The sequence below is a fragment of the Scophthalmus maximus genome, chromosome 19 (assembly GCF_022379125.1).
Source record: "Scophthalmus maximus strain ysfricsl-2021 chromosome 19, ASM2237912v1, whole genome shotgun sequence".
NCBI classification, from domain to species: domain Eukaryota; kingdom Metazoa; phylum Chordata; class Actinopteri; order Pleuronectiformes; family Scophthalmidae; genus Scophthalmus; species Scophthalmus maximus.
In genome coordinates this window covers 9,450,159-9,475,360 of record NC_061533.1, presented here as the reverse complement: position 1 = coordinate 9,475,360, position 25,202 = coordinate 9,450,159, and the positions used below count along the sequence as shown (strand labels likewise).

General features: G+C 39.9%; 1 protein-coding gene across 1 annotated transcript in view; it reads right to left on the bottom strand.

Annotated features, from left to right (window-relative positions):
* Positions 1–25,202, bottom strand: part of oxct1a (3-oxoacid CoA transferase 1a) — a 33,205-nt gene that overhangs the window by 2,128 nt on the left and 5,875 nt on the right. The window contains exons 4-15 of the mRNA XM_035638995.2: positions 24,701–24,836; positions 24,382–24,531; positions 24,017–24,123; positions 23,612–23,672; positions 14,051–14,158; positions 13,741–13,855; positions 13,129–13,223; positions 12,485–12,533; positions 11,970–12,042; positions 10,701–10,776; positions 4,153–4,242; positions 3,193–3,273 (exon numbers count right to left, since the gene is read on the bottom strand). Coding sequence (XP_035494888.2) covers positions 3,193–3,273; positions 4,153–4,242; positions 10,701–10,776; positions 11,970–12,042; positions 12,485–12,533; positions 13,129–13,223; positions 13,741–13,855; positions 14,051–14,158; positions 23,612–23,672; positions 24,017–24,123; positions 24,382–24,531; positions 24,701–24,836 — 1,141 coding nt within the window. The remainder of the gene's footprint in view (positions 1–3,192; positions 3,274–4,152; positions 4,243–10,700; positions 10,777–11,969; positions 12,043–12,484; positions 12,534–13,128; positions 13,224–13,740; positions 13,856–14,050; positions 14,159–23,611; positions 23,673–24,016; positions 24,124–24,381; positions 24,532–24,700; positions 24,837–25,202) is intronic.

Below are 25,202 nucleotides of genomic sequence, written 5' to 3'. Positions count from 1 at the left end.
TTTCAATTTGGTCGCTGGAATAACAATTGCCATCACCGGCATTGCCTTTCGTTACAGAAAATGCAACAGGTAACAGTTTTATGGGCCCATTATGTTGACAGAGTTATTCAGGGGTCGTTCTGCTTCATCTGTGAATGACATGGGCAATTACCTTTTTTTCACTTTCATACTTTCGGAACAGGAAATGCTTACAGTACCTAAATAATGTGGACTTTTGTAATGGTAGCAACTGAAGCGCGCACACACGCACGCACGCACGCACGCACACACACACACACACAGTAACTGTGGTTAAGAGAGGACACATGGTAGTGGTATAAAATGCACCCACTAAATAGAAAAGCAAGAAAAACACACCCGAGGCAACCGGTTCCCTACATCCCTCGGCCTCAAATCATGGCAACAAGATTTAGGACAACACTTGGATCGCCATCCCTCCTGGCCACTGCGAGCATACAAGGGTGCAGTACTTGTGAGAATATGTCCTCCATGTCAGCATTTCTGTCTATTATCTATGTGCCTCCATGGAGGGAAAATAATATTTTATGGCAGGTTTCAACTCTCATTCTGGAAACATACTGGAGCAGAGATTATAATCAAAAAAAATATAGCAACCTGTGGAGATAAAACATTATCAGGCTTATTAACTGCACTGTCTGACACCAGGTTTATAGTGCCCCAATTTTCTACTGTTGAACGTTTTCTCTGGTAATCACCACAATTAATTTCTCACAGCACACACTAGTATTTTTATACATACGTGTTGTTGGCTAAAACCTAACAAAAGGCTTCAGAATTTGGCGCTGTATTGAATCCATCTAACTATATGTTGTTACACCTAACTTCAGATATTATGACCAAATAGGTTTTGTCTCCAGTGTGGAAACACTGGCTGACACATTTGCTTGATTTTAACCATCTTTTTTTATTATCCTTGATTCACATTTTGTCTTTGAATACAGCCGAATATAGGGGCAGCACAATGTTCACAATGAATCTAATAGCATTTCTGTATGGAGTTTATATGTTCTCCCTGTGACTGCGTGGGTTTTCTCAGGGGTACTCCCGCTTCCTCCTAGTGCAAATACATGCAACATTGTTTAATTGGGGACTCTAAATTGCCCGTAGGTGAGAATGAGAGCATGGATTGTTGTTTGTCTCTATATGTCGGCACTGTGATCGACTGGCAACCCGTCTAGGAAGTAAATCGCCCCTCTTTCGATGTTTGCAGGGATTGGCTCCAGCCCCTTGCGAGCCTCAAAGGATAAGCGGTATAAATGTTCGATGGATGGATGGATGGATAGATAAGGCCAAATATGCAATAAGGGTGTTTTTCATTGATCTAGCTTTCCATTCCTGTTTTTCCGTGGATAAAAACATCCCTTTTATATATGAGCTGACACAGAAAAACATACTAATGACAACATCTTTTTTGTGCAGTAGGATATATGCCTGAATTTCCCTCGGGATAAATAAAGCATCAATTAAACTATATTGTTTTCAAAACTGTCAATCACTGCAATAAGCAGGAGGTGATAAAAAGTTGGCTTCTTAACATTCCTGCCAAAAGCCCCATGGAAATATCTGAGAGGCTCACAAACCGATGGTCACGTGTCAGTATTTTGAAAAGCTCTGTTTTGCCGGTCAAAACTACAAAGACAGACTGACACTGTCAAAGGAAGGGGGAGAGTTTTCAAAATGCCTACATTTGAGGATATTTTCAAATTTATTCACAGCACAATAGAAAGGGTATAAGAAGAATAAAGAAGGAGTGATGTTGAGGTAAGTCCTGAGGTAAGGACGGCGAAGAGATAAGAGGAAATATGTGTTGATAAAGATGAAAGGAACTGAGAAAAGGAGTCGTAAAAAAGAATATGAGAATTGAAGTCATTGAATATAACGTAAAAGCTGGGGTTGTAATAAATAATTAGTACAAATGGATTAAGAGGGAGATGAAGCAGGAGGGGATGAAATGAGGAAGGAGGAGAGGAAAAGGTAGTACCAGTGTTAGCAGGGGCATTAGAAAGAGCTTTAACTTTTATAAATGTTGACAGACACCTACTGTACTTGTTGAGAAACTTTGCGTAATCACAACATAAACATCAGCAACGAGATCTACAAGCTCCCCGAACCTCGCTTCAGACATTCTCTCCTCACCAAACACTTTTTTTACTCGCTCCATCTTCACTTTTTTTCCATTTCTTTAATCCTTCTATTTTTTGCTTACCCTCTGCTTATTTGCCATTTAAAAGAAAATGTTGTCCTTGGAGAGCAGAGCAGAAACAGAGCTTTTCAAGAAGCAGCTTCTTTTTCAAGCTAAGCTCCATTTCCAAGGGAGATCGAACTGTTACATTTCCCAGAGTATACCCCGTGGTCTACGACTATATCCATAGCACAAGCATTGTCCCACCCCTGCTGCAGGGTCCTGTTTGAGGCAGGGATGGGAGTATCAACAGCACACATTCAAAGGGGAAAACCAACCCCAACTATTAAAAAAAAGAAGGCATAAAATCAATAACCATCCGCCCTACAGAAATCAACTGATTGAATTAGTGTTAATTGAATAAATGTAATTTCCATCTACCAGTATCGCTCTGTTGGATCATACCAATCCAGTCGGCCCTAGACTAAAAACAAATAAACCAATTTTTTTTTTTAATTCATAACAAATCACAAAAAAGCAGAAAGTAAGATATCAATCAATCACACAGATTATTAAGAAGTGACTATGGAAATTAGAATATATAAATATATATATATGGGTTTTTTTTCATAATTAAGCATTGTATTTAAATTATTTTCAAATTTACTTTCAATCACTGCCCAGTTAAAACAACCACTGGGAATCTCCTTTACTGCAGCCGACCATATGTATAGTTTCAACCATTTATATCCTAAACATTCAAGTCTACATTTTTTTCTTCTCCTGGGGTTTCAAATTGAAGAAAAGTTGCTTTGTGTAACTGGCTGATATTGGCTCAATATAAGTCACAGGTATTCAGTAGAGTCCAGCTCAGACAGAGCTTACTCATTGGTCTATGTAGCAAACCATGAGTAAACAGCTAATGACTAATGGCTCACCCATCCATTCATGCATGTATCCATCCATCCACGTCTATTGAAATATAGGATGACGGAAGAAATGGTTGCATTTAAAAAAAATATACAGATGGAATGAACAGATGAACACACCTTTTCTGTGATGATACGATCCACACACTGTTTCCCCGTCAGGGGCAGACTGCATTTGTCCAAGATCTTGTGTTTTCCTCCCTGAAAGAAAAGGGTGGCTGGTTAAAAGAAGGACTGATCTACTCAGTTGAGATGGTCAGACATGTCAAACTGTGCGTTCAAACTTTAAGGGATGCAGCTTTAACTTTGCTGTTATGTACACTCATCCTGTCCCCAAGGGGTATAATATAGCACATATTCCTTTTCACTTCATATCTCAGTTTCCTCGGCAGTCAGAAAAAAAGCACACGTCTCCAATGCTGCCTGGGAAGCACACATCATACATCAACCTCCCCCCTCCCACCATCATCCCTCTCCATCATGAATGAACACAGGCTTCAAGGGAGTAAATTTATGCTCACCTGCTGCACCATCTGGACTATAAATAGGCGCCAGACAGGCTCCCATTAGCAAAAAAAACAGCATGCTTCTAAGCAAATGCTGAATGTAACGTTGCCCTTGCATCATATCGGGCTGGACTATTAAGTATACTAAGTATGAAACCAATTCAGTTGGATTGCCCACAGCTATTGTCCGAAGCTCTACAGCACAAGTCTAACTAACCAGCTGTTCCTGAGACATTGAGTCCAGTTCTAGACAGTAGACATGTATTTTAATTAGCCAAAAGCAAACGAACAGGAGAGGGTTTGTGTTCAGAATCTCATCAGGATGAGCTAACGTTGTCTGGTGAAGAGGCATTAAGCAATCCATTAACAGAATTATCTTTAATCAGTCATAACACTCATAGTGGTTATCTTGTAAGTAGATACTGGGTATGCTTGTGAAGGTACTAATACGGGAAAAGGAAATTGCCAATTTAGTTTGAGCTGGATTTCAGAGATAAGGTCTCTTTTGAGGTTATTATCAATATTGGTCATGGTAAAGGCACGCGCTCACACACATTCCCACATGTATACACACCTTTGCTGAGTGCTCCATGGTGACCACCACCTTGGTTCCAGCGCTAGCCACCAAATCCATGGCTCCTCCCATTCCTTTTACCATTTTACCCTAAGAATAGGAGATAAAAAGAGATTAAAGTTTCAGTTATACCATAGAAATTATATTTCAGGGTAGACAATACCATACATTCAAAAGCCACCAATAAGTACAAGCATGAAAATACCACAAATACAACAAAACCAATCAAAAATTTAAATTTTTAAAAAAGCATTAATTTAAGAGGGTGGAACGAAATGACAACAATTCCTTTAGTAGACAGCGCTACCAAAAACAACTCCAACATCAAAAAGTATTAAAGCCTGCTGTGTCTTCATTGCAAGGATATGTTCTTTGTTTTGTGCTTTGTGCACTTGTAAGATAAATAAAACCAAGCAACAATGTCACACACAGACAGAGAACAGGAGCAGGAGATTAATATTGATCTCCATTATTAGAAAAGTGTGGTGAGGTAACAGAAAACGGTTCCCGAAAAAATACATTTGAGTACTTTCTCTCAAGATAAAAAATACTTTAATTTTTACAAATATTTTCTACTCTATGTAGTAGTTATTGTTCATTGTTTCTACTCTATTTAGTAGTTATTGTTCATTGTTCCTAGAGGTTATTATAAGTGGAGGCAGTGGCAGCTAGACACAGTTTAAGAAAAAATGGGTGCAATAAAGATTAAAGTACAAATGATTCCAGGTTGACAAGCTTCCAGGTGAGAAGGACGGAGGACATAACAAGTGTTCATTATAGTAATCGACAGCATTGCAGCACTTTTTCTGGAGACAATTTTTCTGGTAGAAAGTAGCTCCAATGAAAACGACCGTTGGCATCATGTCTCTGGATTATAAAAAGTAACAGTGAGGCTGTTCCTGGCAACACTCGCTGCATGTCATTTTTTTCTATGCTGTGAGCATCAGAGACTAAATTATATTTGGCGCATTTGTATTGGGCCACTGGCAGAAATGTCAAAGACAGATATCTAAAAAATCTGAGAAAATTTAACCAAAGCTATATTTCACTCTTTAGTATTCGGAAGAATCCATACCAATACCATTGTCAGAGTGATCTTGGTGCTGTGATGGGGTCGCCTGTAGAGCCATACGTTTTAAGAACAAAGCTTGGTGTAAACCTAGGTTACATGCCAAATCTCAGTTGGCAGTAACTGCTAAAGCCACGTGTTAACAGAATTAAAGTGTTAAAAAATATGATTGTGGCCCATGTTTGTTTTTTTAATAGATCACAGTTCCTACAATCTACAAATATCCAGGTACCACTATATCTTACTAAAACATGATGTCAATTGCAACGAAATGTAAGCAGAGCAGGCAACAAAACATCAGCAGTGAGGCAATCTCCCACTTCACTCCCAAGATCACTGTGATAATTCAGTGAGTGAATAAAATAAATGAATTGATTTATATATTTTTTTTAAAAAAGGAAGCAAAAAAAGAAGTTACAAAATTCTGAATCTCTCTGAAAAGAAAGCAGTCTGAAAGATTAGCACTGCAACAGAACTGCAATTCTGGTGAAAAGTTGCCTTCTAGTCCCTCATTGTTCCCAATAAGGAGGTTTCCAAATAAGGCTGACATGCAGATATGGCCACAGGGTGACGGCTGAGTAACTGAATTAAAATCCCATTTGCTCATCAATCATGTGAAGAGCCTGCTTTGCTTTCTGCTCGATAACCAGAGGATATATATGCCAAGTGTGGTGCATTATAAGGATAGTGTCTGCCTCCGGGGGAAGCCAGCTGGGTGGAGGAGATATCAACGGAGAACAGAAAGAGGGCTGGGAGTGGGGAGGTGGGGAAGAGGAAGCAGGGAAAAGCATCGACTGAGGATATGCGAGAGGCGGCGTTTAATTTTGTATTATCTCATAGAACACCAGTTGAAAGTGGCCTACGATAACAGCTTACATTCTTAAATAAAACCCAAGAAGATCTTTGTAGTTAAAACAGGATACATTTTGTCACGCACAGTGACTCTTAGAATGATACTGAAAAAAATGAACTGTCCATTTCCTATAATCAATGTTAATGCACTTTAAAGTGGCTAGGTGGTGTGTTCACAGGCCCTTGGGGGGTCACCCTGATAGTAGCAAATCTGGATTTACAGCTTGGCCTGACCCAGACCTGCACTGGAGCCCGGACATTTTCCTACACTTTTCCTGATGGGCTGTGTGAAAACACGTCAACAAATGTTGCTCAAAGACATTTTTAGGAATTTTTCCTACCAGCCCCCTTGTAAAAATTTCCAGAAAAACATCAGAGTGGGTCCGTGTGAAAATACAGTAGGAAATCTCTGGAAGATTCACAGTCTCTAAACCTGCTCACTTGCTACCGTGGCAGCCAAATATACATTGTTTTGATTAGTTGCTCCTTTATAGTGGAAGCATCCTAGATTTAAGGAATACTTTTTTTTGCCAAATCAATTGTTTCTTACATACTGTTGAATGTGAAGGTTATAAAAGTATCTGACTTTCGACCAGTGGAACCTACAGGAACGAACTCAAATGGAATAAATATATTGTCAGAATAATATCCACAAAAAACCTGTGCCTGAGTCACCAACTAGAGCAGTGTAATTTAGTAATTTAATTAATACAGCTTTGCTGACATTAATCTTGCTGGTCTAAATGAAGCCCCACAGGGTTTTCATTTCCTCACCAGTATGCTTGTGTTCATTTGCTTGCTGTAAGCTTAGCACCAAAGAGGAGCCACGACACCTTTAAGTGTTAATCAAGACACGTTTGATTAGCAGAAACACGCAAAAACATGAGATATACTCTCGGGAGACATTTCTTGTATAAAATATTTAACTCTTGATCAACTGCTCAAATATATTTTGCAGACACATACATACAGTTAAGGAAGAAATGTTGTACTTGTCGCATAACAAACCACAGAAGACCTAATTCTATTTGAATATAAAATTCCATTCCACGAAATATGCAAATTTTAAGGTACCTCAATGTTAATTTAGTTGTTATTTTTTCCACTGCTTCACATTAGAGCCAGTAATGAGAAAATCTTCTAGCGCGAGTTCCCACACATGTTACGTTATTTTTTCCCCTACAAACATCCATTTTACTTTTTTACTGGTTTAGTGAACTGTGTCTTTGAAATTAATCCTTGCCAGAGGCAGCCATACAGTAGCCTACACATATGCAAATTCAACAGGCGTTAGGGAAGATGTAAGTCAGGGAACATGGCTTTAAAAGTGAGAGATAATGTGCGGGACTGAAGGAGGCAGCATCACTGGTGCAGGACACAGATAACACGCCACTTCTTAAGTTGAAGCTCTGCTCAAGCGACACCTACCAAAACACGTGAGAGCAGAGAAAATGAAATGGTCCCACTCAACCAACAAGGTTTTCTTATGGAGCCACCAATGGCACACAACTAAGGCTTTTCCTGTGGTTTAATGTGCTACTGGTCTACCTGTGCAGGATAATCGACTGAGAGGCGTAGCATTCAAAGTCTGACAATGTATATATATATATATATATGTATTTATTTTTTTTCTCAATGCAACCTCTGCATACAAAAGTATTTCCCTCTCGAGAGGGAACATTTAAGAAAACAAAGATTCTGTTGGCCCTTTAGTCCCTACAAGTCAAAAAAAGATTGATTCACAAGCTAAACGTTCCCATGACAGTGGGATTATTGTTCAGAAAATATGCTGCTGTGGCAATAAGCTTCGGGGTTTGCTTGCAATTTTTTTTTTGCGTTCCCATGACAACAGAATACCAGTCCCTCATTTGTCGTGCAAGTGTTCACTTTCCAGTCAGTGGCAGAAGCACCACGGAAAATGACCCCCTTCACAGACCAAGAGTTCCCACTTAACCAACTGGCTTCCTTCCTCCCCCCCTCGCATTCCCTGATAATCTTTTTAATAACATAGCGACGGACTGCCACTGGACAACTAATGACAAGAATCAGGGGGTGAGACGGGACTGACGGGGAGATAATGGGCAACGTGTTCAAAAGTAAGTGTAAAACACAACATAAATCCTGCAGTGACTAATGAGACTTAAAATGTGCACTGTAGAAGCTTGTAATGTGCTTTAATAAAGAGTAAAGGTTAATGGCTCATATCATTTTCATAACAGCTACCAAGAAATAGTCAGTGCAGTTCCCACACATTTGCATACAAGGGGAAATACACCACAGAGAACGTGAGTTTTGTGCTACTACAAAATCCCAAGAGGATATTGAGAAGCTGGCAACCATGTCCAGGTAAAGTTCTATGAAGAAATATTATTTTATTTAAGCTGCCATCAGGCCTTATCATGAGCTAGTAACTAACCGTATTTTACTAGTCAGTAGTTTGAGGTTTATTGTGCCGCTGTAATACTCTCTGACGAGCATTCATCTGTTTAAAGTCGATGCCTAGATAACTTAATTCTGTTTCATAAAAAAGCTGTTATTTGAGTTGACCACATACATTTGTATTGCTTTGGTCAACTCCAGTATGGCATCATTTACAATTTCTTATCCATTTCCTCCTCTCAGATTTTGAAGGAGCAAATAAAATCTGAAGTTGCACCCTTGAGGCAAACAAAATCAGAGTCAATAAAAGTCTCATTTTGAAAACGGTGTGTGGCTGGCTGTTGGAAATCTGTTAGGAGGTACACATGAAAGAAAACATCAATGTCTGCATCTTCTGCAAACTACTGGGTGCAGGACCCCTACATTTAGGGCAGCTTGACAAAGCCCCAGCAGCCAAAAGAAAAAATGGCACACCAAATCCAAAATGCCTTTATAACATTACCCCTTTCTCCCTGTCTATTGTTTTTTCCAGATGTTTCAGGCTGAGTGGTGATGTAAAAGCATTTCAAAGCCCTCAACTGGAAAATGTTCATCTGCATTTTGAATATTAAAAGTGTTCAAAATCAACATAATCACGCTGAGACAGTAGTGCATTCTGGACTCCTACGTACAACATTTCCAATTTCACGCCATGTACCCATCTTTAGATAGCGAACAATCTTCTTTATCACAGGAGGTGGGATATTCTCTTCATCCATCCTTTCAAAAGAGGGGATAATGAAGATTAAAGCGTAGGTGAGGACGGAGCCGTGTGTGGGCCCGTGTTGCTGCATCGTTTTGCCGTCCAGCACGAGAATGGCCAAACGAGAGAAACGCCCCCTGCTACGTTATGACAGCGACACTGCAGGCCTTCAATATCTGTGCAACCTGCTTAATCAAGCGCTGCTTAATTAGCAATTATCATGGACAAACAAGTGCAACTGGAGAGGTAACAGAAATAAATGATGTCGCAAAATTAAGAGTTCATCGTCAACCACAATGCCGTCAAGCACAGAGCTGCCTTACATTTTAAATGTATATATTGTGTGTAAATATTTATGTTTTATTCAGGAGGTCTCTTATATGTAAACACACTCTTCAGCACACTGTGGCTGTGTCCACTTGGCTGCTTTTAGAAGACACACGTCTATAAAACAATACAGTGGCTGAATCAGCCTCGCATGTGGACTTCAGTCAAGCAGAAAGCAGCGGTGGGCTGCAGGTTTTCTGGTTGAGCCCTCCCACACCGCAAACAGTCTTTTAATGGGTTCTCGACCTCAGTAATCACTCAGGACGACTGTGTCCACTGTGGTCTCGAGACCAATTGACCTGATGAAACATCTGGCAAAAATGCCTTGACCCACATTATACTGTAGCCCTCACAAACACCCCCTATACCTTAATCCTCTGACAAGCATATCCATGTGCTCATGAATAATAACAACCAAGGTCTGTTTCCACCAAGATGTAAAATCAAACAAATTACCATTATGTTTTCATATTATAAAAACCACACTGTCTAAAAATAAATATAATTACAACCATTAATTTTTTTTCAATAACGACCAATGATCTCAATGATTTTACCGAGGGATTGTAAGGACCCTGAGTATAGGTGATTAAATAAAACACACAGATATTCGGAGTATAGCTGAAACAATTAACCAATAAGTCGATCAACTCAAAATTAATCCGCAATTATTTTGATAATTGATTTGTTTTGAGGCAAGAATGCAGAGCGCTTTTCGTTTCTTTGTTTCATATGATAACACATAAAATATCTATGTGTTTTGGACTGATAGTCGGAGGGGGGGAGCTGGAATTTGTCTCTTTAGCGATAACAAATTGTGATAAAATGTTTTACAATTTTTATCTTACAGGCAAAATGATGACTGGAGAAAAATGACCACCAGATTAATCCATAATCAATGTAACTGTTAGCTGAAGCACAAAGAAGAATTTAGAAGTATGCAGATTAAAGAACACAGCATGTGTACAGTAAAAAAAAAATCTTTAGAATCCAACAGAACAGCACGACGAGCTTTACATTACTAGAGCATGAACGCCTTCCTGCTAATTCACAAGGGCAATTACAAGCTGTAAAAAGTAGCATATGGAGTGTGACACTGTGATGACCCCCAGCAGATTTAGCAGAAACGCATGAATTTGGATGATAGGATTACACGTGTGCCATCAAATCCAAACTTACAGGGATCATCCAGTTGGCCAGGTCTCCGTGTTTTGACACCTGCATGGCTCCCAGCATCGTCAGGTTGATGTGACCGCTGACGAGAATGACACAAAAGAATAAAACAAGATGTCAACTTCAGAATCACTTCAGCTTATGATCTCACAAGTCAATTGATCAAAATAAATGCATTTAGCAGTAAATAGAAAAAGCGTATAATAGCAAGGCTAGACTGTCCCTATGAACAAAAGTCTTTGCATCTCAGCAGAGATTATTTCGTCTTTCTATTCATTCTAAAGATGGGCTCAAAGTCCAAAGTGAGGAATCCAACAAGGGAGGCAGACACACAAACACGACAGACTGTATATAAACAAATGCATACAGAGATGAAGAAGTGATTACCTTTTTTGATTACAAGGTACAAGTCTAAAGCTACATCCATACTACTACGTTTTCTTTTTTAAACTGAAAGGACCTCCGCACGTGTTTTAGCTCTGTGTCAGTATTAATCCTTGTCCATACTAACACACCTGAAAACACTTATCACATGACCATTCACATACACTGGATAGCTGCATGCCGGTTTAAACAGGAAGCAGATTGTTGCATATTGTACTGCAGTTGGTACAGTTACAGAAAATACTACGGAAGAGAAACAACAAAGGCGAAAAGTGAGAGCAGGGATTTCTTTTCTTGGATTAACGGCGCACACGTGCACACGTGCACGTGCACACGTGCACACACACACACACACACACACACACACACACACACACACACACACACACACACACACACACACACACACACACACACACACACACACACACACACACACACACACACACACACACACACACACACACACACAAGCACACACACACACACACGGTGACACCTGCATCCCAGCCACCCATTTGCTGTCTGCCAGTGTGACTGAGCAGCACTATTTATGAGCAGTATTGGATTTGTTCTGGGTGGACAAACAGAACTGAATGCTGCAGCGAGTGCGGGTGGGCAATCTCAGACAGTTTGCAAATCAATAAGAACCAGGGACCTTGGGAATATTGGCATGGCTGCTGTCTAGTTGTACAGGTGACAGTAGCTATTTATTAATATTCTGTGTCACAAATGTTGGGGACATGTCCAAGAAGCTCATGGAAGTGAGCTTCCTGGTGCATTTTCATTAAGTATTTATAAGCTATATACATGTATCTCCATTTAAATGTCAGGCACATCTAATTTTCTGTCAGCAAATAGGTTTTCAGAGATTGTGTTTCATGGAGTTACCCTCTGATCATGGCAAATGACTCATCACTGGAGAAATAGGCAGCCCCGGGGAGCACTGTGACAGTCTCCTTTCCTAGAGAATAGAGAGTCCACACATTTAATTTCTAAATATTCAAAACAGAATATTGGGATCAATTTATCACAGCAGCAAACTTGTCAAGAACACACAACAGCATTTACATGTAAACAATCAATAACAAAAGACATTAAACAAACAAAAGTAAACCAACTGATGAAAAGAAAAGAATGTGCATTCATTAATTACCGACAGGAAAAAGAAACCATATTATGGCAATAATATGTTAATATCACTTTAAACCTAGATGTGACTAAAATATTAAATGATTATTACGCTGCATTAAGCATTTATCGAAGCGTGCGTGTACAGGAATTCAAATAAGGTCTATTCATCCACCCATAATTCACTTTGACCAATGTTTCCACAGCTTTTGATCCCCTACATATAGATTAATTTATCATTGGGGTGGGGGGGTAGTGATTAGAGTAACCCTCACCAGCGTTGATCAGGTCTGCATCCACTGCATCCTCAGTGGGGTATGGCCCCTAAACAGAGAGAAATGAAAGATCAACATGAATGCTCACACCGGTGGCGAGCTGCCACACGTGTCGCTCAGCCTGACCTGCCATGATCTTTCAAGGGAGAGAAAAAGACACAATCACATTCTCTGATTAGATGAGACATTGATTTTCTCTGTGTTGACAAAGGGAGGAGAGGAAGAGTGGAACAGTAGAGGAGCTCTCTATAACTGGCACATAAAGTTGAAAGAAACTTCCACCAATAAGGCATTAGCTTAGGTGTTTATATTCTACAGTCAACACAACTGATTAGAAAGTCTCTAAGCAGCAGCCGCCGCAGAAGCAGCCGCCTTTGTGGAAATAATGATTGTGAGAATGAAAAATAGTCAGTTATCTGCTATATAACAAACTTACGACATTTCAAATGAGGCCCCCGACTAGCAATGATGCAGCTCAAATGAACAGCTATTGATCTTGCAACATGCTCGGAGCACAATTCAGTTTTAAAAAGTGTAATGCTCCGGAAAACGACTGTCAAGACGGAAAATATGCCGCTTGTTAGCTTGTTTAATTTGGATTCAAAGCACTGAAAGCCGAGGGGGGAAGAAACTCTGTGTCTTACCAGTCCCAAAATTCCATTTTCACTTTGAAGGTGCACAGTGATGTCTGGTTTGATAAAGTTGCTGGCCAACATGGGGATACCAATACCGAGGTTAGCTGATTAGCTCTTTGTTAAAGACAGGAACTGATCCATTTGTAATCATGAATAATAAATACATATTAAAAATCACGTATATATATATATATACATACACACTCAGAACAGTCTCCTCTCTAAACACCTCGGACCCATTAGTCATGTTGTCATATTGAGTTAACAATCTCAAACCACAAACCCACTGAACGTTGTCCAAATATTTCCAAGATACATAACATACCATGTTGAATCATAGGAGAATGTGGACAACTCTGTAGACTTGTCAATCATAGATAAACCACTTAAAAAATATTTTTAATGCTGTGACAATAATATGTAAACATAATATGTAACACACCTTACAAATCTTTTGTAAGGTGTGTTGTGTGACTGATACCTGTTGCTGTAAGACCTGCATTTCCAGTTTGGGATCAGTCTATCTATCCATCCTGGCCAGCACCCGGTTTGGTTTAACTTGAGGTTAATCAATCAAAGGGGGGCACGTGGAGCACAAACTTCTTTTTTTTCAAAGGATACCATACATCCCATTCTCAAACTCCAGAGCAGCCCGCCGAATGATCCGCTCGCGAACAATATCTGAGTCCTTCTTTGGTTTGGGCTTCTCTTCTTGACTTCTCTTTACTGTGCGTTTCTGAATCCATGCAGAGATAAATGAGAAAAAGGAAACAAATGCGTGACAGGATCTTGAGGCAACACTTAAGAGGATTATTTATATACCTTTTGTAGTTCTACTAATTTGTTAATGAAACATATAGAGTATAATCCCTCCACTCATGCACGCCCTGAAAGGTTTCATTATTATTATTTCTTATTTGTATTGCTTTACCTCGATCCTCTTCTCGTAGCTGGCTCCCTGGACGACCCTGTGGACATAGATGCTGGGTATGTGGATGTCCTCTGCAGCAAAGGTCCCAACATCCACCACCTCTTCCACCTACACAGAGACAGAATGATGAACTCTGCGCCTTCGCCTATAAAATGTCTAGTGACCCTGGAGATTAAAGATCAGATAAGGAAACCATGCACTGATGTGATTACACAACCAGGAAATAACTTCTGCCTCCACGGCTATGGAAATCAGATTAACTGATAAAACCGGCATTTGTTTTGCCATTCCGCAGGGTAAGTTCAAGGAATAAACTTTAACCTTAGGTTAGTTGGTAATTTTCAAAGACCATTCCTGAATAATAAATATTTCAAAGGGATACAGCAGCTTAAAAAGAAACTGTGATGGTGACACAAGCAGATATTTATTTTTCTAGGTTTAAAATTTCTGCTACTGTCATGTCTTTCACAATGAAACAGCTGCTGTAACACTGTATACTTAACATTGTCCGAGTATACCCTGATAACACTAAAATTAATCCCACATTCAAATGAATAATAACAATGTTATGTGTCTCATATCAACCAAACAATGTATCTCTGATGCTGAGACCAAAGTGCATTACCTTTGTGTGGAAAGTGCGTGGCAAAGAGGACGAGTGTACGTACGGGGGTTATTTCTGTCTGACTAACAAGACACAAGGACAGAGGGCTATTGATCTAAGCAGATATGGGTCGCCATGACAGACATAGAAATCCCAGCATGAGCACAGCTGCCTCCTCCTCCTTAGGTAACATAGCCTCGGCTATGCAGGTGTTCAGACGAGTCGTGCGGCATGTGTGGGATCTGCACAGTCTTGCTGGCCCGTTTTAGTCTCCTTAAGTGCCTAAAATCCACATGCTATATTCACGGCAGGCTGTAGTATTAAACAAAGAGGTTTTGACTCGTTATAAGAATCAAACAAACTGAGATGGCATCAAAAGCCAGCAGATAGAACAGTTTTTTTTTTCCTTTGTCAAACTAAAGAGACTTTAAGAGGCAGGAGGGCAATTTCCTCCTCCTCTAGATTGAAAAGCACTTGAGATGACACAAAATTAAAATAAATAAAAGGAGTAGGAGAGGAGCAAGAAGCCAAGGAGCATGAGTTATCATCACATCTCTGACTACCAAAAGGGGATTTAACCATGACAACGTAAGGCTTGAGCTCCCTTATACTTTTTTTCTGTGCACTCCAGTGTGGCTGTAACATACTTATTCCATTTACATGAGGGGCAGGCAGCCGTTCAGAGCAAATTGAATTGAATCTCTCCTTATCGCCACTTCCTCCCTCAGCACTCAGCAGCGACTGAGAGGAGTCAATGGCTGAGAGTGGATCCCATCTTGGCGTTGTCATGGATACGGAGGTTTTGGTCTGCGGTGAGCTTAGGGGCCACTCAGGACTGTTAAAGTGATTTTAGACTCTTTCTTTTTCTGGTTCCCTTGGTTGGGTTACGGTAAATCCTTGATACCCCCGTGAAAACAAGGCCATAAAGAATGAGATTGGTAGGAGCAGGAGAACTGATACAGCAGTCCCACACATCTGCCCACATCTTTCTCCGTGGGCTTAATCTCTCTTTTGTGAGAATGATGATTTCCTTAGACATCTTCATCAAGCAAGACTGCACTCATCACATTATAAAACTGTAGCAGTAATAAAACAGGGGCAAGGGAATCTCTGCAAATATATGGTGGACTTCAGATGAACAGTATCAATGCCTCCTTCAACCAACAGGTGTCAAAAAAGTGCCCACAGAAAACCAACAACAACAACAAGAAAAAAGAAATCACACCTGAAGAGATGGGTTTCTCCATTTCCATGTGTTGGTCTCTCACGCACATGTATTCAGTTCAGTTTCCAATTAGCCTTCCAAAGCTAAATCAAAGCATAATAAGAAGCTCATACAATTTAAATGCTGTCTACATAAAACAGCCTCAGTTCCTTTCATCTCTAGGTGATGTGTCCTAGCTGCACCGGTGCTCAGATGTAGTTCAGACAGGAGGTTCAACGGACAGGGGAAGGATCAATGATTGAAATAAAATAATAAAAATGCACACGCACACAAACACACACACACGATAATGAGCAAGTGTGTGGAGCAAGCAAATAAGCAAACGCATAGACACACACACATTGATATTCCCAGTTCTGAAGAACATATTTCACATCAATGAGAACAGAGCGAGGCATGAAGTGAGCTGGCAGGAGGATAGAGAGATTCAAAGTGCCCTCTGGGGACACAACAAGTGATTCCCCCCCCCGAGTGTGCATGCTTTTTTAGGATGTGAGCTTTGTCAAATCTTGTTAATCTCAAACTGATTGGTACACAATGCGACCAGATTCCTAGAATAAACCACCGGCAGCGTTTTTGGCCGCAGTGTTCCCACTACAGTTACTCAACAACGCTAGAAATACACGATGCTTATCACTGATGTATGCTCAACCAAAATAAACAATGAGACGGTGCTACTGTACATTTAAATTTGACCATACTTTAAATTCATGGAATTTAAACTGTGAGGGAAAAACAAAGATATTAATTAGTTCATGTTTTTTTCCTTTGTTAGTATGTGTGATTCAAAATTATGAACGCATGCACATGCTATGACTGACATCATGATCAATATATGAAAAACCCAAGGTTATTTTCAGAGAAGGATGCAAATGCACACACAACCATTTAATTACCAAAGTGAGTCAGTGCTTAGTGAGTAAATGTATTCATTTAAGATCACTGCACTCTTATTGACCAACCTATGGGTTAAATTTCCAATCTTTAAATGAACAAAAGTGTTTGTGTCCTCTGATTACGGTATAATTGTTTCTTGATCAACAAAAACGATTGTAAGCAAACAGCTTCCAGGGTCAACAATGTTCATTACACCCTTGGTAACAAAGGCACCAGACTAAATAAATGAAGAACATTGTACATTTTTCACTTTTAGGAGCCTTAAAATTAATGAGCGCAACAACTTTGAAGGCTTGAAAGATAATTTTCCCTCTGATGAGCATTGATACCCCTGGGCAAATTGAGTAAAAATTAGGTCATCAGTGTCGTGTGCCCGATCAACATTCAGTAGGCAGGTAGACATAAAATCTACTGAGCAAATCTTATGCTACCTTGAGAATAGAGCCTTTTACTTAATAGTCAAAGTGGGATATGTTAACACTCCCCGTGGCCCCATGTTCTTTCAGGACCATCTTGGCAGAGCATGTCAGCAACGAGTGCAAGCGTCGGTTCTACAAGAACTGGTACAAGTCCAAGAGAAAGCTTTCACCATGGATGGATGGATTTATGGACTTTATAAGGTTTTCACATTTGAAACAAACTAAAACTACAACATTGTTTTTTCAATGTTCAAATCTTGATATTCAATTTTGAACCACATTAATTTAACAACTTGTAGCTAATAGGTGTGCGGAGTCACCTAATCTTATCATCCATTTGGGTGCGAGCGCGTGTGCACGTACTGAAATGCGACAGCCAGGAGAATGAGATGGTGTGGCTACAGACGACAGAGCATGAGGATGACAGTGACACCACACTCTCATTACCCTGTGTATTTATAGCCTCTCCATCTTCGTCCCAGCGTGTGTGTGTGCGCGCGTGTGGGCACTTGGCTGTGCTCTTCTGCCACTTTCAGGGCTCAGCTCCGCAGCTTTATCCTCTAACCCACAATACTGACAACAAGAGCAATCTGTTTCCTCTCAGTGGAAGCTTGCCTCGCCTATGACAGCATTCATGGTTTGCAGAAAATGGGAGACAGCCAACCTATGCAAACCCTGACAACATTAAGGCAACTAAAAATACTGCACACCAAAACAGTTGATGCTCCAGCTCCATGTCCAGCTCAAATGGTAATCTTTACATATCATATAACACAAAAGCGTCCGAGCAATGTGCTTCAGACTCAGATGATTGGCAGTCGTCAGGGATCTTTGAACTCATTGTCCGAACTTATCCGTGTAGAAGAAGTATTCGGATCCTTTACTCTTTTGCAATTTAAAGTACTGCATGAAAAAACTCTACTCAAGTAAGGGTACATAAGTATTAGTAGCAAAAATGCATGTTACTGTCGTTGCTGCTGCATGTGGAGCTAGTTTGATATACTTTATATACAGTTCTATATACAGGGCCACCAGATAAATCTGAGAAGTTAAGAAAACGTATAAAATGCCAATGTTCCATTTCAAACATTCAGTTTTTGCATGTGTTCAGCAAATCTATAGTCCCTTTCCACTTGCTTTCATCATCTCGATTTACATTCTCTGTCCGCTGAAACTACAGTTGATGATTTAACCTGAGTACTGGAGTGTATCATCGGCTTTAGTCTCAGCCTTGAGCCAATGTCAGCGTGGCACTTGAATTTAAGTCTGTGCCAACCTGTTTAAGTCCTTGACAAGTAAATGTCAGCATTAGAGATGAAACCAAAATACAATTTTTTTAAATTGGAGCCAAGCTGTAGGAAGATGGGAAAATACTGCCATCAATATCCTGAAAAATGTATATATATATATCATAAGCTTTTGTATTGTTAACACAATGATGGCTGAAGCGCTCAGCAAGAGATCGTCACTAGCTCCCTGCAAGAAACGGCACCTTCAAACGGTTATGGAAATTTCAAGATTTTAGAAATCAATAAAACCCTCTGTTAAATGGACGTGTAAAAATACAATTTTAAAATACAATACAATGCCATGAGGGTTTTTGTGATGTATTTGTATTAAGTATTTGAAATGACAATATGCACACAAGAGAGGAAAAAAAAGAAAGAACGGCGGCTATGCCCATCTGTCCATTGATATTACAGCCAGCTGTGCAATTACCACCATTTCCTCTGGAGCTGTTTCAGGTCAAAGTCAAAAAAGTGGCACTTTATTGGGGTCTTTGTGGTTGTGCATACTACAACATGTCAACAATTAGGACTCAGAACGGTGCAATGCCAGCGTCGATTTCAAAACAAATGTAATTACTTTATTACATTAAAATAATTATTTTTAACCACCTGAGATTCATTGTCATGAACGCCTTCTGACACAGTATGAATCCTATGAAATTAAAGCTACCGATCACTATTACCTTCAGCCAAAGGGCTGGAAAGAGAGTTGCTTAGCCACGTCCGTACCCACAACATCCTTCCTCACATATTGTGCAGAAAACAGACACAAATGATGACATTCATTGCACTTCTTATGCACTCAAGAGCTAATACATTAACCTCTTTAGGCAGGAAATGATGGGGAAAATGAGTGGATTTATAATTATTTTCCAACAGTAGCTTGTGTAATGGAAGGCACAAGTCAAGAACAAGGCAAGGAAACTCAACAAGGCGTATAAAGTGTTGTACAATAGCATGAGAAATGCTAACTTTCATGAATAACTGAGATCCCAGCAGTAAACAAACAAGGTATTATGTATCATAGAGATTACTAAATGGTTCAGGCTAAGAGTTCTAATTCCGATGGCAAACATTAGAGTAAAGAGACTTTAATTTCCTACTCCTAGTTCAACAATAATCACATTTAGAGCACAAAACAATACTGTGTTGCTCTTTTAGTTTCAACACAAATATATAGTGGAGGAATGATGCTGATACCCCTGAGGACAGAGGGCGTATTCAATTAGACCTCCAGCCGGGTTAAAAGAACAAAAACACACAAGTACATTCATTTGATTCACGCGTGACTCGTTGCGCACAACAACACCCACACCACTAGCATTGCATTGCCACAGTAACAGAATACAGTTGAGTAATTTACTGTGACTGATGGTTGGAACAACAGCAGAAGCCACCGCTTGTATTCAGTCCCAGTGCATTGTGGGATAGACCTTTCATAGTACCTGCGATAAGGGAATAGCTGGACCATCTGGATGGCGTAGAACATTCAACAATTGAATAGCCGGGTTTGGTTGCCTAGCAACCGCAGCTGGTGATGATCTGGTAATTGTTTTTCAAAGTGCTTTTGTGTTATCTCGTTTTCTGACACCATTCCTGCCTCTTTAAGTTTAAATTCAGTGATTTGTGTGTCAGAAATGGAATAGGCACCACAATGATAGGCCAGTGTTCACAGACCAGAGGGCATGAACGATGGCTATAGTGGAAGTTTCCAGTATTGGCAAATGTACCATATAAAAAAACACTTACCGTTATAGGATGTTTGGTAGAATATAACAGAATATGAATCCATTTATCTTGAGCACGGTAGATGTGAAGAGTTTTTCTCGTAAAACAAAAGGGGGAGCATGCTGGCGGCAAATTACCAACAGACTACTGGGGGGGCGGCGGCGGCGGCGGACGGATGAGAGGTCACCCATTGCACGTCCATCTGCGACCTGCACCCGTTGGATAAAACTATCTTTCAATCACGTGGTATCCACGCCCCAATGTTAACCATGTTTTATTGTCTACTTTACTCTAAATGGGACCACAATTTACAAAATGGACATCATGCTGTATTGAAGAAGGCTTGAAACTAGAGATTGAGACCATAAACTACTTGTGAAAATGTTTACTGACGATATAAATCAAGTGAGGAGTGGAGTCATTTTCTCATAGTCTTGTATAGAAACTGACTTTTAGGTCAGACCCACCCCCTGATCCTACGTCTGGTTCCAAAAACCAAGATGGCCCTGGTCAAATTGCTAAACTTGAGGCTTCAAAACGGCAGCTCACAAAACCAATGGATGATGTCCATGTGGGTTGTCACTTATTGCATCCAGTGGAGTCACCCTCTACTGGTCATTCAAGAGAATACAAGTTTTGGACACAGCCCCAATGCCTTCACTTTCTGGACTACGTCCATTTTTATAGTCAATGGTTCCAGCACAGTTAGTTCAAAAAGCCATTATAGAGTAATGGGTTGGCTCAATAAAAAGTTATTCAAGAGGCTTATGGCCACCAGCTTAAGTGATGGGAAAGGGTCATCAGTATTTATGTGGGGAGAAAAAAGTGGTAAGACAAGCAGCAGGTGGATCAACATCTGGAATCAAATCATCTTATTATCAATTATTTTGCATATAATTGCATGTGCTGTTACCGTTTGTCCACCAGAGCGGATAGGAGATGTAGCGTTTATGTAGGGTCTTTGACTCTCAATAGGGGACTTATTTTCATTACAGATTAAGTATTTTGAAGCCAGGGCTCAATCTAATCTAATGTGGATTGAACAACCTAGTTGTTTTTGGCTTAGTTTAAGTTGCTGCTTATTGACAGAAACTGAGAGGTGCATCATTTGTAGTTAGCTAAATTTTCCAATAGAAGTGTCAGTTCCATGCCACAATGCCCTGACGTGTCTTGCCCTTTGATAAGGGGCTTAGATTCCAGAACAATTTGAGCCTACCTGGATGTGTAAAGGCTACAGAGAAAGAAATCTACTCAAGCAGACAAGCACTTCTCTGTGCAACATGATTGTCTAAAACCTCTCTGCGGCAGCCGAGCTGAGCTGCGAGTGAAATGAATAGCTTCAAAAAGCACCTGACTCTGTCTGTTAGTTCCTTTCCATGCCTTAACCAGCTCCCAAGATAACAGGGTCAATTTTAACAGCATATCACCAGATTTATGTTAGGGCATGGACTGAATCCTCAAGACACATTTATTTTCAGAGACGGTAATTGCTTCAGTATCAGTGATAAAAGGTTCTTAATGGGTGCTGCAACACGGGCCTATCACTTTATTGTCACCAGTAAGTTAGCTCGTAATAGATAATGTTCATATCTTACCTGCACTGCCATAAAAAAGCAAGCATTCCGATAAACATGCACCTACCGAGTGTTAGTCCTATTGCACATTTGAAATAATATTTTATTATCATTTGATATTTATTTTACATCTGGAGCCATGTTTATTTATTCTTTCATACAAGGAATTAGAACAATATTAATGAGTGCCCACCCTTTATTGTATGGAAGCAGAAATGCCACAAAAACAATCCTAGAATTTTTTTTAGAACTTCCCTCAAATTAAGACCGGGTCTCTAACCCCTTTTGAATTGTTTCATCCTCCAAAATAAACCTTGAGAAGATTAATTAATGTGCAGAAAGATTGACAAACAGAATTCAATATTTCATCCCACCAACTATGCTTGACACTTTCATAATGCAGCATTCAAAGCAGAGCTGCATTACCATTCATGTCAATACAATCGACAGTTTAACACAAGTCCAGCAGACGTCACATTTCGTGGTGGCATCTCTGCTGTCACAGTGATCTGTCTCATCGTCCATGTAGAAAAAAAAAACTGGGAAACAGTGCTGAATCTCCATAATTCATTCATCTGTCATTGGCATCATGGTCGTTGTCAACACACATGCACAAGATTAGGCATGATTCCAAATAGTTGAATTCTTTCATGATGGATGTGTGCAGTACACTGTTAATACCTGTTCTGTTTACCGCTAAAAAACAAAACTTGGTTTATTTTCACAAAGAGAAAGAAAATGTACTCTCCCACTTGGTCCCGGATATTTCTTATCAACAACAGACTAAATATCAGGTGGAGACACCGTGGAATAATTGAAAATGTGTTTCGCTGAACTCTGTGAGATTTATGCAAGACCCATCGCTACCGGTAAATTTTCAGACAGCGCCCATGTTCTATGGTTTTCTCACTCACACACACACAGTTTTTCTCCCTTCTGCTCTCTGAATCAAACTGTGTCTTTATGGGAGGTGTGAATCTGTTTGTGTGCTGGAAGGGTGGACACACATACACACACTCACGCACACACAGCTAGATAAGTGGGAAACCAGACAGAATGAAACTGGGCATGTCAGAGATGGCCGGACAGGCTTACTCCATTTTTGGCCGTACAGATGGAGGTTAAGATCTCAAAACCGCAAGACTATAAATAATATCTCAGGTCTAAGAATCATATTCAGAGGAATATATTCTATTCCCAATTCTAGGTTATCTTTCAGCCCACAACCATAGAACAGTTGGCCTTTCACCTGTCAGAGGACTGTCTCACATTTCTTGACAGTAAAGAAACGAGAATAATCTTTTTTTTCTGAAAATGGCCTTTGAGGGTGGTTAGATAGTATCTATTTGAAAAGATGACTATGTTTGTTTGCTTCACCGGCTTCACAATGTATAGCTGAAGAACTGCTTTTGTGTGCATGGGCTCAACTCTCAAATAGTTGTTTTCTTTACCTTGTTTTCTTTTTATGGTCTACAGTTCAACTGAAATCGGTTATTTATTTGTAGATGTAGGTTCTGGGGCAATTTTAGTTGGCTGAATTACAATACAGTGGAATTTAATGACATGGATGTGTGTTACCAAGGGTCAGTTGTATATTTGAGTGTTGATTTTCATAATACATACAATTTTGCCACAAGGTTCTATTTGGGCACCAGAATAAATCTGCTAGAAAATCCTAGAAAATGAAAGTCTGCATAATGCAAGAAAACCATTAAAGTCAAGCTGAAGCATAGGTTTTGGGACGGGGCAACTGCTGTTAGATGAGTGTGAAAAGTCATGTTCCAGACAGATATAAAAAACATCTGTGTTGTTGACAATCACATACCTCAACTATGGTGGTTTTGGCTGCCTTGCACATGGGCTGATTGAAGTTCCTGGATGTTTTCCTGACAGAGAGGAGCAAGAAAGATATACAAATATTAAGGAAATATTTCAAACATAAGAATTCAAACACACTAGCTGTGATATCCAATTTCTAACTAATCTAGTACAAACTAGTAGTTTTCAAGAGGACACTGCTCTCTTGTGGAGAAAATTTTTACTACATCTGATCAATTATTCATATACACCAACATCAGCATGTGCTGCTTGTTGTGCAAACACAACCATAGCGAAAAAGACAAGATTAAAACACTGAGGCAGGAAGAAGCTGAATCCTTTACAAGATAAATACTGGCATTGCCAAAACATGACATGCATGTTCTGCCATAATTGTGAGTTAAACACTCACCTGAAAACTATGTTTCCAGCCTTGTCAGCCCTCCATGCCTTGATCAATGCAAAGTCTCCGGTGATGGCCTTTTCCATAATGTAGTGCCGGCCATTGAACTCCTGGACCTGTGGCACAATGACAACACAGTACAAGGAGTGAGTGGCACGGTAAAAAAGTCAAGGCTGAAAACGGTGAGTTGTTTACATCTCACTACATCTTACTCCATCTTACTCCATCTCAGTTTGATTTTCAACACATCAAACCAACTGGAAAGTGGCCATGGGTCTGGAAAAACATCTACTGTCATCTCAAGTCAACCGACTAATTTTGCACCGACTTCATCATGGCACAACCACAACAGGGAATACCTCCCTCTGTCTCACCTCTCTCTTCTCACTGGCGATGGCAATGCTGCCTTCTTTGTTGTACTTGATGGGAGAGCCTCCCTCTTGGATAAGTGTGCCATAGCCAGTGGCTGTGAAGAAGGCTGGAATCCCAGCACCTCCGGCCCTGATCCTCTCTGCCAGAGTGCCCTGAGGAGGAAAGATGAGTATAACAGATGAATGTCACCTGCATGCCTCTACTTCTGTCAAAAACAATGTTGGATGTTGGAATGTAACATGTCAAGACTTTTCATGAATTTTCATGATGTGGATATAATGTTTTCTATATGTGCGCAAATCCATGTGTGGTTGGACCAACCTGTGGTGTCAGTTCCACTTCCAACTCCCCTGCCAGATACTGTCGCTCAAACTCTGCGTTCTCTCCAACATATGAGGAGATCATCCTCTTTATCTGCTTAGTCTGGAGCAGCAGGCCCAGGCCAAAGTTATCCACTCTGATGAAAACATACACACAGCATTAGTGACTTTGTTTTCAACGGGGTCATTTGGCAATAGGATAGTGAAAAAATAACACAACAGAAAAGTGGGAATTCATACTAGAATTTTAACCATTTAGTTTGCAAGACATGATTCACAAAAGTAAACGTGGAAAAACTTGACAGAGCTTGATCGGTTGTAGTTTGCAGATGTGCAAAGTTGAAACATAAACGCAAAGCTCTTAAAAGGGTGCAAATACTAATAAAAGCAGTCATTTAATAATTGTAATTCATTTCAGTACATATGTTGTGATTTGACAATTAAGTTTTTTGCAAAAAGTCCTAGTTACATTAACTGTAATACAATGATGTTTAAAAAAAAAA